Source organism: Cucumis melo, chromosome 7 (assembly GCF_025177605.1).
Source record: "Cucumis melo cultivar AY chromosome 7, USDA_Cmelo_AY_1.0, whole genome shotgun sequence".
Lineage (NCBI taxonomy): Eukaryota > Viridiplantae > Streptophyta > Magnoliopsida > Cucurbitales > Cucurbitaceae > Cucumis > Cucumis melo.
The window spans coordinates 4,099,043-4,111,711 of record NC_066863.1 but is presented as its reverse complement, the minus strand read 5'-3'; the positions used below and the strand labels follow the sequence as shown (position 1 = coordinate 4,111,711).

General features: G+C 29.6%; 1 protein-coding gene across 4 annotated transcripts; it reads right to left on the bottom strand.

The window, feature by feature from the left end:
• Positions 1-1,960: 1,960 nt before the first annotated feature.
• LOC103501801 (transcription factor TCP4) lies at positions 1,961-4,897 on the bottom strand. 4 transcript variants are annotated; one of them, XM_051087963.1, is made up of 3 exons: positions 4,687-4,897; positions 2,445-4,289; positions 1,961-2,352 (listed from the first exon to the last, which is right to left on the bottom strand). In XM_051087963.1, the coding sequence occupies exon 2, from the start codon at positions 3,769-3,771 to the stop codon at positions 2,482-2,484; it is 1,290 nt and encodes a 429-aa protein (XP_050943920.1). In that variant the 5' UTR covers positions 3,772-4,289; positions 4,687-4,897; the 3' UTR covers positions 1,961-2,352; positions 2,445-2,481. The 4 variants fall into 4 exon arrangements, with proteins under 4 accessions (XP_050943920.1, XP_050943921.1, XP_008463723.1 ...); XM_051087964.1 differs by having other exon boundaries at positions 1,961-2,285; positions 4,687-4,893; XM_008465501.2 differs by lacking the exon at positions 4,687-4,897 and adding an exon at positions 4,455-4,605.
• Positions 4,898-12,669: the final 7,772 nt, after the last annotated feature.

The window sequence follows — 12,669 nt, the reverse complement described above, 5'->3', positions numbered from 1 at the left end:
ATATAATTCAACAATTTTAAGGGTCTTATAAATTTCTATTTTTAGAAGCTTAACTGGGTGTTGCAAAGAAGTGTAGAAGAGGAGTTAAATCACAAGCAATGAGCAAAGAGGAAGAGGAGGCGAGGGAAGTCCAGAAGAGGGAGCTTAATCACGAGCGTTAGACTTAAAGAGAAGCTGAAGAAAAAGAAGTTTGAGGAGTTTTTTTATTTTGTTACCGAAACTAAATATATTCGTAGCATTTATGAAAATTAAACTTCTTTTTTTTTTTTTGTATTAGATTAATAAACATATTTAAGGTCTCAAGGTTTAAAGCATTGGTCTCGAAAACTATTAAAATATAGTGGGAAGGTATATTCATAAGTCATTTCCTAAACCATCATGAATGACTTGAATTTTTTTAATCTTTTTTTTACGTATTTATAAAATAATTTGTAAATAAAAACCATGGTGATAATGAAGTGAGTATCATACGACTTTTATAGTAATCTGAAAAAATTAATTCAAGTAAGGCAACCTAAATCAGCGTAGATTTTACTATTATCATTTCATTTATATTAAATTGAATCTTATCTATTTTTAAATCAGCCTAGATTTTACTATTATCGTTACATTTACATAAAATTAAATCTTATCTATTTTTTTAATGTTCAAAAAAGGGAAGTGAAATAAACAACAAACAATATCAATATCAAGGTTGCTGATTCAAAACTTGCACTAATAAACTCGAACTAATTTGAGTTTATTGACTTGTAATTATAATTTATGTCTAAATTCAAATCCTTTTACCAAGTTTGAAAATGATTTTAGAATTAGACTTTAAAGATTGGAGTTAGTTCGATTGTGTCAAGTGTATTGTATTACAATTCAAAAATAAAATTCAAAGTTCAAATCTCTAACTCTCAAAATAATGTACGATCACCATAACTAATAGAATTAAGTTGAGATTTGAAATTTAAACACATAAAAATAATTTCATCAATTTAGGGTATTTCTTGAATAATCACCACGAGCATAGCACAAACTATAAAAAGTAATACTCTTAATCATGAGGTAAGAGATGTGAATTTTCGTTGGGCTAAAAAATGCTATCAAAGATGGCAACAAACTTATAAAATAGGAATCAACTTTAGCACAATAAATACTGCTATCTTCTAAAATTAGCACAGATCAAGTACTGTAGACATCATATGAGTAAATGCTATGCCATTATCTTTGACAGGACACAAATTCAGTAAGAAAAGCACATAAGAGAAAAAGAAAGGCAGTGGTCAGAATGGCCATAAACACCATATTAATGGCATACATCTTCTAATTTTTACTGTATATCTAACTCTTTCTACAAGAAGTTACTCATATCCTCATTTCTAATGTTCCCCACCGTCTCAAAAGTGATATTGGCTAATGTTAACATTCCTCAGTTTCTTATAGTATTTCGATAGTTAGAGAAGAAATTGTTCACAACAAATTCTCACAGCTTGTAAGAACATGGTCAAAGAAATCCCAAATCTACCACTTTTGGGGAAGTTGAAGCCTTTGAAATTGTCTGGTATGAAGAAAGTTTGGATTGGATGAGGATCGGTTGAAACTCTTTAAAAAACCTAGATTTTCATGTTTCGATAGTTCAAACTGGCATTTCATAAAATAGGTCAAGAATGAAGAAATTATTCAAAGAGACCACCACAACAAAGCTAACAGTTTTGTATCATCTAATGGTTATTAAGGGTATGCAATTTTTCAAATGTACATCCAACGGTTATTAGAAAGCAGTCATATGTAGCAACTTTGAATAATTTTTCCTAAGAATGGCACTAAAAGGAGGAGGGCATTCATTTGGGGAAAACTTCCTAGTTTGAGAGCACTTATAGCCTTTTATATATAATACTAAATATCAAAGCTTTAAAGACACAAAAACTTTGTAATCAAATTCAAGTTTCCCATAACAATAAGAACAAACCAAATAGGAGAGAATCAATGAAAAGGCAGTGGATTTTCCATTATTACAATGAAGACTAAGATGTTGTGCAAGATTAGATAGATGCAGTGTCTTTGCCATTAAAATACACCATTAAATTAAATACACGCTGAAACAAAAACAGATACTACTCCATAGCATAGAAAGCTCTGAAATGGAGATAGATATAGGCAAGCTTTCAAACAGGAAAAAGAAAACCCAAAACATAAACAGAAAAGGAGATAACTGGGGAATGAAGAAACCTGATGATATAGTTTTAGGATTCTTCTTCCCACAGTAAAAGCCATTGAGAAAGTGACACAAATTCTGCTCCCTGCAAACAAGCCATCAATGGGAAAGCAGCTTATTCACTGACTTTATTAGTTAACGATGAACAAGTCCTGCGAATAAAGAATTTACAGTTAAATAAATGGTGTTAGAACTAAACTTGGAAGTGAATAAACCGGCTACTTAATATAACGTAGTTACTTACAAAATAGGGAGAGATTTAAGCAGCTGTTTAAGCAGATTCAATGGCGGGAGTTGGAGGAAGCAGAGGATGGCTTTTCAGAAATACCATCATGTTCCTCTTCACCCGGGATTCGCGTCGGAATTAGAAACCTGGAGAATCCGCCGGTGGCGAATCCAAGACCCGGAAAAGAAGATTGGTAGATCGACGGTGGAATTAGCTGCTGCTGATTATCCATGAAGGCGATTGACGGGTCTATCCAAGCGCGAATCGAGGGCGTGTAACTGGACTGAAGGGGTCCCCTCTGAGAAACCAACTGGTTTTCTCCAAATAGCGGTTGCAGAATTGGCAACGGCGGCGATGGCGGAGGAAAACTCGAGCTTGTTGGTTGCGAGTTGTATAAGAATTCTCCATCCACACCTCCAGCTTTGCCGTCTCCGCCTCCACTATGATCTGCACTCACTGTGCTCCAATTCAATATCCTCTGAAATCGACTGATTTCCATGGTCGGTGAGGGTTGCTGCTCCGACCATCCGTCGAAGCAACCTAATGGTGTTGTTCCAGAGAAATAGAGATTGTCGTTTTGCTGTGTTTGTTCGGATTCAAGCTTCGATGTTGGGCCGTGAAGAGACTGCAAGGAGAGCCGAAGATCTTGCGTTCGGCTACTTGTTCTGGAAAGTAAATCCGGAGGGAACGTGTCAAACTCAAAAATAGACGACGGTGTCTCTGCCGCTGCCGTCGGAGTCACCGGTAAAAACGATTTGAAGGTATCGACAATCGAATCCGAATCGAAAGATGGTGGAAGAAAGTTGGAGTTGTCGCTATTATGGTTATCCTCTGTCGAAATATTCTGCAAATTTTGCATAGTACATTCCGAAATTCCGCCGTCACCGACCACAAAATTCGCTCTTCGATTACTGATTCTAGTGGCACTTTCCTCCGACGGGTGAATAGAAACTGGAATTTTATTTTCGCTCTTCTTCTCTGCCTGCTTTGTCAATTTTTGGGTGCTCATATCCAAAACATTTGGATTCCATCCGGGAAGCTCTCGAAGCTTGTCTATGGCGGGTTTAGCCTTCTTGATAAGCCAGTCGACGGCCTTACTAGGCCGGTCATAGCCAAGGCGGTCCTGCACGTCGTAAAACTCGATGGCAGTGTGGGCGGAGAGTCTAACACGACGATCCCTCGGTCCTTTCGCCGTGCAAACTTTACTGTGACGATCTTTTCTTCCAATCGAACGAACAATGCGGCCTCCTTGAACCTCCACGATTTCACTCCCACCTCCATCACCACAGGTTCTTACTCCCGGTTTTGCTGATTTCGCCGGGCGTTGATTACTGAACTCCCCCATTTTTCCTTCATCTCGAAAGCTCCACCCAACGAGAGATGAATCCGACACCGGAGGAAAATAAGAACGCTTCTTAGTTTCACGTGAGTCGTCTAAAGTCGTATATAAATACTGAAGGTTTGCTTCGCCATCGTCTTCATCTTCTTCCCCTGTATGACTGAAGTTTATAACCCGACTCCGATACCGCCGTTGAAGATGACGACGACGATGATTCGATTGAGGATCCAGGCTCAATCCCTTGAAATACCCTTCTTCCAGCTTTAATCGACTGTTGATTCCTATTCGAATTCCTTTTCACTTTCCCGTAACACCCACTACAACTAAACCCACCATTATTATAAGCTCTATTTCTGTAGCCTCTCCAAAAGGGCTCTTCCATTCAATATTCTTCCCATTCACTAAGGGTGATCCGATCGGGTATCCTCGGTTATAGGCAAAAACAGGCGTCCATCACCGACATATCGGTTTCCGACGGTCGATGTTCATCAGTTTGCGTGTGGTTGCTGCCACCGGTCGTCCAACTGCACGTCGATTTAATCCATTTTGTAAGTGCAATAAAAAAGAAATGAGAAGAAGATGAAGGAAAAAAAATAAGAACGAGAGAATCCTGAAAAAAAAAAAAAAAAAGAAAGAAAGAAATTGAAGAAGCGGAGAAAGTAAAAGAGGGAAAAAAAATATAATTATACTGAAAGTTGGAAGCAAATGGAAGAGAGTGTGTGTAAGGTAATAATAACTTTTGGAAGTTGTGACAAATAAAGAGAAAGAGAGTTGTAATTATTTTTGGAAGTTGTGAGAAAAAAAGAAATAAATAAGAGTGGGTATAAATAATAATTATTTTGGTTGTTGAGAGAAGGAATAAAAAGGCTATAATATTAATTTTTGGCTTTTGCCTTTTACTTTAACAAAACTGACCCCTACCAGAATATTTTTAACCTCCATCCCTCAAATCAATTTGATTTTTTAAGTTAGTATGGGTGGATTTATGTTGATTTAAGCGCAGGTAGATCTACTTGATTTTTCTGGGAATTCAAATGAAGCCCACATGCAAAAAACAAATGGACAGGAGAGGAAAGTGAGTAAAGAGAATTGGGACTTCCAAGGAGAGGAAAAGTGTTGGAAATTACTAGAAAAAGGAAAGGGGGATGGGGGGAAAAAAGGTTTTATGGGAAACGTGATGATGAATGATGGGAAAGTATAAATTTTTGGATGGGCCTATCAGAGGACCTGATTGTGGCAGTTGGAACTTGGAAGGCTATGACATTGACGCCTTTTTCTTTTCTCTTTCTGCCACCCTTTGTTATTAAAAAAAAAAAAAAAAAAAAACAACCTTTCTTTTTCAAACTTTTTTATTATATCTCAAATTTTTATGGTAAAACATCAAACCTCTTGCTTTCTTGATTTGTGGATGGAAGATTATATCTATTTATAATGATATTAATATTATTATTATTATTATTATTATTATTATTATGTTATATTTGCAAATACTATCAATATATATATAGTACATTCTTCTTCTTTTTTTTTTTTTTTTTCAATTCTATTTGTTTCCAACTATACATAGAGTATAGATGTATGGTATTAAATGCTATATAAATTTTGTCATTTTGGGATTGAACCACAAATTACCTTTACATCCCATTAGACAATCAAATAGGTGACCTACATGTGGACTTCCAAATCCTAAGGCTATAATGTCTTAGTTGCATTAAATATACCTATGACATTTATTTTTGGTTAAACAACATGAAGAAGAGGTGGAAGATTTTGAAGTTCTAATCTATAGCTTGTATCTAGATCATTTGAACTATAGCATATATATATCTAGATCTATTTGTTGATAGATCTTTAATTTTATTTTATAGCATTAACGATAATTATCATTCATTTTAATAGTTTTTCATTTTATTATATTAGAACTAGGTTTCAAAATTTATATGATGTAATTACATGATAAAAATGGTTTCTTTAAAGATTCAAATATATGAAATTAAGTATTAGTCAAATGAAGTAAATTTAAATTATTATCATAAAAATCAAAAGGGTAAATTATTACCTCAAAGTAAAGAAAAGCGTAACAAAAACTTTCCTTTTTTTTTTCTTTTTCTAATAAAGACATTGTTTATGTTTTTCTTAAAAGAACTCAAATAAAACAATATTTAATTAAAATGCTAATCCTCAAAGAAAATCAACATATGAAAATGAGGTTCAAACCGTTGTCGAATTTAATCAATTAAGTAAGATAACTTCACGTTGACATACTAAACACAAATGGAAATCGGCAAACAATTTATATGTCATGTTACATAGTAATATCGCTTTTAGTTTAAAAAAAAAAACGACAGATGGAGTATGCATAATGCTATACAAGTCAGTTATTTTTTTTTAATGATTATATTCGGAGGAAGATCATACTACTTAAACTTATTTTCTAGAATTCAGATAATGAAAATATCCATTTTAAATACTCAATAACAAAACGTACCTAATCTTAAAAATTTGAGAATCAAAAGAAAAAAAAAAGTAATATTTTCAAAATAATTTTAAAAGAAGTACTCTAGGTGTTTTTAAAAAAATTAAATAAAAATTTAGATGTGAATGGAGTTGCACTTTCAATCCTTGTTCAAATATGGTGTTACTTAACCTAAGATGTTGATTAAATCATTAATCAAATGAAAACCAATAAGAAATAGCACTTAATGCCAAACCAAACCAAACCATGATCTCTAGAATTAAATGATATTTGTTTTTTGCCACGCACATGCATGTGGTTACTAAAACTTTGTTACTAATAAAGTAACAACCAAATTTATATAATATACAAATATACTATATCCATATCATTTATACTGATCATAGGATTAAATTTCTATTCACATTTTTCACATATTCACTACCATAAAGTAAAGGGTGAGTTGAAATTTCTACCATCCCATACAAAATTGATAAAATATTAAAAAAAAATAACAAAATGTAACATATAATAAAGTAACTTTTAAATATAACAAAATTTCAACCGTTTTTTTTATCGTTTACTATAATTATTCTTATTAACATCTAAACATTTATGCTATCGTTGTTTGGACATAGTCTCTTTAAAAAACTAAATAGAGTGTTGTTCATGAAAACTATTAACTGTCCTCAAGTGATTAAATTATTAATCACTTTACTAAAGCATTAATGCCATTCTTGTTTTATTTGTATAATTATTCTTTTTTTTTTTCAATTATAAAATATATATGTATACACTTTGACAGAAGATATATAGATGTTTCCAATACAATATTTAAAATAGTAGTAATTGTATTTTTTTTTAAACCTAGGATTTGTTAAATATATATAATGATGTCTATGGTTATATTTGATATTTATAGACATTAACGTTAGATATTGTATCAAATTTATTTTCTTCCGACCATAGTATTGATTTTCACTTGAATTAATTAATTAATAATTTAATATAATTTTTATGGTAGTATGATTTCTCGACATTGTTGTTTTTTTCTCCATTTAATATTAATTTTCACTTAAACCATTTTTCTTATTTGGTAGATCAATCAATTATCTTACTTTATTCACAAAAATTTATTTAAGATAGAACATAAAAAGCATTAATTGTTATGAAAGTTATGACTTATTTCATTTTTTAACGTGCGACAAATTTTACATAATAATCGAAGAAAAATTATTGTTGTATATAAGTTAGATTAATAGATAATAACGTGTATTATTGTTTGTTACATTGGACTATTGAGTTCTATGTACAAGCTATCTAGACGTGTTTGATTTTTTTTTTTTTTTTTTCTAATTGTGATATTATTTGTGTCTAGTATTTTAATAAAAATCAAAACTATTTTCACATATAGCAACAAAATTTTAATAAAATAATTTTTTATATATATATTTATAAATAGTTTTAACTTTTTGCAATATTTAAAAATAGTTCAAATGGGTCTAAATGTCAATTTTTTTTATTCTTCTATTATTATTAATATTTATTTATTCAATTTAAGAAACCATTGCCTTTGGCGTTTCCGTCGTTTCTGTACGATGACACCATTTTATGTAATTTTTGTTTTGTTTCTAATCTTCTTTTCTTTAATTAATGAAATTTGTTTGAGAATTTATAATTTTTTTGGTTTTGAAGTAATTTGGACCTGATCGGAATTAACTAATAAAAAATTTAATTATTTAAAAATAAAATTTAAAATATTTCGAAAGCTATTTCAAAATCACTTTCTTTCTAAAACCAAACGATTGAAAAGTTAAATTAAACACATGTGAGTTACATTTGAATATTTTTATTCTTAGTTAAAATTTAATACTTTTTAGGATGTCTTTTAACTCTAAAATTATTTAATATATCTTAAAATGTGTTTATGAACTCCAAAATTATCTAATAGATCGTTAATTTTTAATTTTATCATGTAGGCTCTTGAATTATTGGAATGCATAATATCACCGTAACCTTTAAATCTTTGTCTTTAGCATAGTTTTTCGATTTGTTCGTGTTTTCTTTTTGTCTCTATTATAAACTTTTAATTTTTGTTCGTAGTATTGTTTTGTAGTGTTGTTATGTTTGTATCAAAAGTCCATTTAGAAAGAGAAGTTAAAATCTAAGTATTAAATTTTATAGATTTAAACTTTTATTATAAATACCTCACTTACATTATATTCAAATAACGATAACAACCAAATATTCAATATCATGTTTTATTTCTTATTCTTTTATTTAAGCGCTATTGATTAAAAGAAGTGTTTTTAATTGTGAAGCTTTGAGCTCAAACCCTCCGTGTAGAGAATAATTTGAGTTATACTTGATCGACATTTTAGTTAGATTGGAAATGACCAAAAAGATATTTGTTGTACTAGTTAGTATGATATAAAAAATGCAACAAAAAGACAAACATAGCTAAAAAAAACAAAGTGTTAACCAATACAATCCTAACTATCCTCTCCAACTTCTGTTTTTTGTACAGATTTCTTCGATCTCTTTTAAAATTTAGTTGAACAAAAAGAACACTTACATTTTCCTATGAGAATTATACAAAAAAAAATATTTAACAAAAAAATTGTAGTAATACGAATAATTTTTGTCAGCAAAAGATCTTTTGCAGCAACACATAGAAAATATGTTGCAAGACATTGCTTGTATTGCCTTTAATTGATTTTCATTGTAAATTTCATATTTTTAAACATCTTAGAGTTGATTCTAAGTTACTAGAATACAATATTTAAAGTCTAGAAAATGATATAAATAAACAAAGAGATCACATATGCTCAAAGGTATATCGTCATTTTAGATTACTCAATCATATGATCTCCAAAATTAAAGCCGCGTGACTTTGGAGCAACGAGTAGGGATGGTGTATGAAGTTTTTTGTTTTCTAAAAGAAAGAAAACCAATTTTGTTTGCGTATTATAATATTTCAAAGCATGCCATTGTTATTTTGCTTTCCACTACTTTCAACAAAGAAGAAAAGTACATACTTTCAGTAATTCAAAAAATAAAAAATAGTACGTCACCCATGACAACTAAAAGCCTTTAAAATACGTATTGTTGTTTAATTTAAAAAGAAATTAAAAAAAAAACAATTAAAAAGATTAAATAAAATAAGGATTAGTAATAAAATTATTATTTTTAATTAGTACAAGAATTTTGTCTAGTTTGAAAATCTGATCTTGTATGTATTAAAAAACAAAATCTCATCGAATTTTGAATTTTCTTTTCATTGTGTAATATGGGGAAGGCTTATTTCTAAAAAAAATATCAATAATTATCTACGTAATGATTGGTGAAATAGAGATAAGATAAATAATTTAGGATTATAATTAAAAATAAATAGATGAATATTGGGAGATATATTGTGTAATAAATAAACGAGAATCTGATTTGGACCAATGATTGGAGTACCAAAATAAATATATAAATAGGTGTATTAGTTGGGAATTTATTTAATATAAATTTTGGGAAATAAAATTTTGTTTTGATTATGACAATTTCTCAAAGTTCTAAATTATGACTTTTGTTGTTTTCATTAATGGCTCCAAGGATTGTTGATATTCTTAATTAATTTTACTTGTGGATTGTTAACACTTTTTTTTTTTTTTTTTTTTCAAATGAACGGACTCATTAGTTAATCAACCTTTTTAATTTTGGTTTTTTATTAATTACTCAAAGATGTTTTTAATTATGACTTAACAATGTTTGAATTCTTGGTAAGATTTGGTTGGAACAAAGGACGTAGGTAAGAACTGAATACATTATTTAATAAATTGAATGTGACAATCTTTCTATACGATGTGGAGCGGAGGTGGTGTTGTAAAGTGAGAAATAAAATAATAATATTTTCTTTAATTAATTTTTTTAATTAAATGGTGAAATCATCTTTTTCATTTGTTAATAGTTATAGTCTAACATATATTTTATTTAAACAACTTTCTTAAATATAAAAAATTAGTAAATTATTTATGATGTCGGTAACAAAACTCGTAAAGTTAATTATTTTTTAAATATTTCAGATTTGTCCTTTCCATCTTTTTTCTTCCAATTTTTTTATCGTATTCTTTTTTTTTTAGTTGCGATTTGGTGTAGCCAAATCTAAATATCATGTACCAAATTTTGAAAAAAAAAAATCTAAACGATTGTGTACCAAACAATATTCAAATCTAAACGATCGTGTATCAAATCGCATTACCAAATATATTACGACTTTGTTAACGAGGCATTTTTGGTATTTTACACGTTGGGCCTCTAGACTTTTTTCATTTTCGAAATTATTCTTTATTTATTGATTTTTTTACGATTCATATGTTTACGATCGTTGAACTATTTAAGTTATTTTACGTGAATTATTTTTGTAACTAGTCCCTATAAAAGGACTCCCTACTGTTCAAATTGAGTGTGCAAAAACAATACACTTCTTATGTTTTTTCGATCTTCTTCCACTTTTCATTATGTCTTCTTTGTCCCATTTACCGAGTGCAATCACAAAGGTGTTAGTATTCCGATCAGCTTCTAATGCAAATTTGATCGAGACATGCAAGATCTAGGCTATTTTATATCCTAGAGACGTATGTGATGGCAAATTCTAAACTAATTGTACATTGGACAAAATTCGTGGAATGTCTAAAAGAGAGTGCGATCAGTGATTCAACTTTCTCTTATAATTCTCTATTTTGCTGGCTCTATTTATAGTTGTTGTTTTCTAATTTATGTTTCTGTTGTTGTGTACGTGTTCTAGAATTTTGATTCTTCCACTATCGTTACATTTTCGATTGTAGTTGTTCCAACCACAACTCTCCAAAATAAAAAGATATAAAATCAAATAAATAAACAAAGAAAGGTATATTCTCTAACTAATACATCAAACTGAAACTTGAACTAATTCCTAACTCAAATTGATTAAAAAATGTTTCATTGATTTCCAGCATTATCATGGTTATTCTCTAATATTTTTTAGAGAAAACATGTTTCTCTAATATTTAAAGACAAGTGTACAATTCTAATGTTGCTATCTCTAATTAGTTGTATAATAATGTTTACTCCACCAATCTCCATCAAACCAAAATCATGCAATAGGTTAATATAATTAAAATTATTAGAATTAAAAGTATTCTTAAAAAAAAAAAACACAAATAAAACTAAAATTATTAGAAATAAAATAGAAAACATATCTTTACGACATCCTCCAATCACGTTAAAAACATGTAAGACTTAGCTCAATGGTAATTTACAAAATCCTTCATCATAGTAGTGGAAGGTTCGAATCCCCTTATTTCAATGACATTATCACATATAAATCAATGTTTGTTTTTATCTACAAAGCAAGCTTTCATTTCTCCCGAGAAAATATCAACAAATACTTGGCATGCAAAATTAGTCATTTTCTAATTCTATTTACACGCTGTTCTATTTTGTAGGTAGAGTAGAACATGCACAAAGAGATTCCAAATAATGTATTGGAGTTGATGTCTTTATTGGAAGCTAAAGTTAAGCACACAAGATTGATAATTTATTATTGCGACAAATTTGAACTAAGGTGTTAAAGTAAGAGACAGTCAAAATTGATTGATGAGTGAATTTAAAGCACAGGCTTTACACACATGGGATAAAATTAAATGGCCATCCAATGAATAGTCGTTCTCCAATTTGGCCTTTGTTTTTGGCTTCCACTAATAAATTAAATAATAATAATAATAATAATAATAATAATAATAAAGTTAATATTTTCTGTTATACCAAAAATAATAATTAAATGAAATAAAGTTTTTATATGTATATTCATAATAATAATAATAATAATAATAATGAAATGAATTAATTTATACATTTGTTATGTATCTGACAAAATACATACTCATCTAGTCATTGTCCATATGAATGGTCCACCAAATTGAGATTTTTAATTTCAACTTTACAAACAAACGAAATTATTTGATATTTTTTCGTACAACTTTTTAAAGTTTTTATATGTTTTTTTTTTTCCTAATATGATTAGGACTCACAACACCTTATACTTGAGTGTATGGTTTTTTAAACTCATAATTACGTAGGAAAAGTCGTATTATATTTAAGATTTAAGAAATGAGTATTGTGATTTAGATATTTATTATTGTTATTAGTTCATTTTAATCCAATAATTACAAGTTGTGGATAGCGAATCGATTAAGAATAAAATTAAAAGGATGATTATTATATGAGGACTAGAAGAACGTGAGAATCGTGGAAATAGGTTAAAGAAGGAAAATGACCCATGAAAAATAAAAAGGGATTGGGCCCAAAGAGGTCGATGCAACCCCTTCTCATCTCAAAGAGCCACTTTTCGAGGATTGTGGTTTAAGGTTCCATTGGTCAGATTAAAACTGTATTTCATAATTTCATTTAGATTTCGAGCTTAG

Excerpts from the sequence above, each read along its gene's own strand:
- LOC103501801 (XM_051087963.1), bottom strand. The coding sequence starts at position 3,771 with ATGGGGGAGTTCAGTAATCAACGCCCGGCGAAATCAGCAAAACCGGGA.